Source organism: Charadrius vociferus, unplaced genomic scaffold (assembly GCF_000708025.1).
Source record: "Charadrius vociferus isolate BGI_N301 unplaced genomic scaffold, ASM70802v2 scaffold1040, whole genome shotgun sequence".
Taxonomy (NCBI): domain Eukaryota; kingdom Metazoa; phylum Chordata; class Aves; order Charadriiformes; family Charadriidae; genus Charadrius; species Charadrius vociferus.
In genome coordinates, this window is record NW_009646616.1 from 72,192 (window position 1) to 74,031 (window position 1,840).

The window sequence follows — 1,840 nt, forward strand, 5'->3', positions numbered from 1 at the left end:
CTCCCGATCTCCTCGGGGACCCTTCCCCTGCTGCTCTCCCCACCCCCCCGGCGCGGGGTCCGGCCACCGGCACTGCCCCGCTGCCGTCGGCACCCACACCCGACCGCAGCGCCGGCCCCACGGCACGCGTGCCGCAGGGCACGGCCAGCAAGCTCTGCCCCGGAGCCCAAGCAGCGAAGGGTGCTGAGAAAACCAGGGGTGCAGCGCAACGCCAGATGAGATTTTTGGGGGGGGTTGGGTTGTGCCGGTAATGAGCTATGGCTCAGGTGCCACAGGTGAAGCCCTCTGCCCTCGGGACTCATCCGTATCTACCCGGGGCCACGCAGCCCAAGGCTGGTGGGATGGTTAGAGGCATGGGAAACTCTACTGGGAATAACAAAAATAAAGTGTTAAGCACGGAGCTGGTACGGGGCTGGCGGGGCTCCCTGGGGCTGCTGCTCAGCCCGGGCAGGGGGGGATGAGGCTCCAAATATTTGTGCACTTGACCAAGGCCAAAAAAAGCCCCTTTCCTTCCCCTTCTCCCAAGACAGCAGTATTTGTGCTTGTTTTTTCCTTTAGCAGACAGTTCCCGGTGGTTAGAATTACATGAGTCATTAAATCAGCACTTTCTCACACACACACACACACATATATATATATAATATATATAATTTATAGAGAAATGACTTTTGTAAACAATATTCTTCTACTCCAGAAGGAAGTGTAGTCCGTGGCATAATGCAGCTACAAACACGTATGTCACAAAGAGGACCGGCAGCTCCGGTGGGAGCCCCGTGCCCCCCCCGGCCTCCACACGTGTCCCCAGTGGGACAGTTCTTGGGTGGGGAGGGAACCGGCCGGCTCCGCTTGGGTGGCACCGGTTTCAGCTGAAGCAAACTGGTCCGACTGTGAAACCAAACTGGTGGGAGGTGTCACCGTTGTGAAAGACGGCCAGGTCCCGCAGGGGCAGCAGGGAGAGCTCCTCGGTGGTGAACTGGAAGATGGTGTCGGTGATGGAGGACTCGTTGTCCAGCTGAAATGAGCACCGGGGGCAACTGAACGGCACCGAAACCCTCAGCCGCAGGGCCTGAAGGACCCTCTTGGACCACCCGCTGTCCCTTTTGCCACGCCGGTGGTCCTTGATGCACCCAACAGCCCCGCGGGAGCCCGGTCTCCAGCCCTGCGTGGCTTCTCCAGGGACATGGCCTCCTTCGTGTCCCCCAGAGCCCACCCCTGTCCCCTGCCACATCCCAGCCCACTCTCCAAGACCAGGGCGGCTCCTTGGGCCCAGGGAAAGAATGTTCTCCATCCCCATCCTGACACATAAAGCCTCATCCCCTGGGTCTATCCCAAACCCGGGGGGCGCAAACACATGCCGTGGGGCTCTGCGGGGTGGAGATCTCCACATCCCTGGAGGTGTTCAAGTCCAGGTTGGATGGGGCTTGGAGCAACCTGGGCTGGTGGGAGGTGTCCCTGCCCAGGGCAGGTGGGTGGATGGTCTTCAAGGTGCCTTCCAACCCAAACCATTCTATGATCTGGAATCACGGAATCATGGACTTTTCAGAGTTGGAAGGGACCTCTAGAGATCATCTACCCCCACTCCCCTGCTAAAGCAGGACTGCCCAGAGCACGTTACTCAGGACTGCATCCATCGGGTCTTGAAAACCTCCAGAGAAGGGGACTCCCCCACCCCCCTGGGCAGCCTGTGCCACTGCTCTGTCACCCCAACTGTAAAGAAGTTTCTCCGTGTGTTGGAACGGAACTTCCTCTGTTCCAACTTGTGCCCATCGCCCCTCGTCCTGTCACTGGGAACCACCGAGAAGAGTCTGGCTCCATCCTCCTTCAACCCACCCTTTAGATA

General features: G+C 59.1%; 1 protein-coding gene across 1 annotated transcript in view; it reads right to left on the reverse strand.

The window, feature by feature from the left end:
- Positions 1–862: 862 nt before the first annotated feature.
- Positions 863–1,840, reverse strand: part of LOC104289095 (collagen alpha-1(V) chain-like) — an 8,094-nt gene continuing 7,116 nt past the window's right edge. The window contains exon 17 of the mRNA XM_009887995.1: positions 863–1,012. Within this exon, the coding sequence (XP_009886297.1) occupies positions 863–1,012 (150 nt within the window). The remainder of the gene's footprint in view (positions 1,013–1,840) is intronic.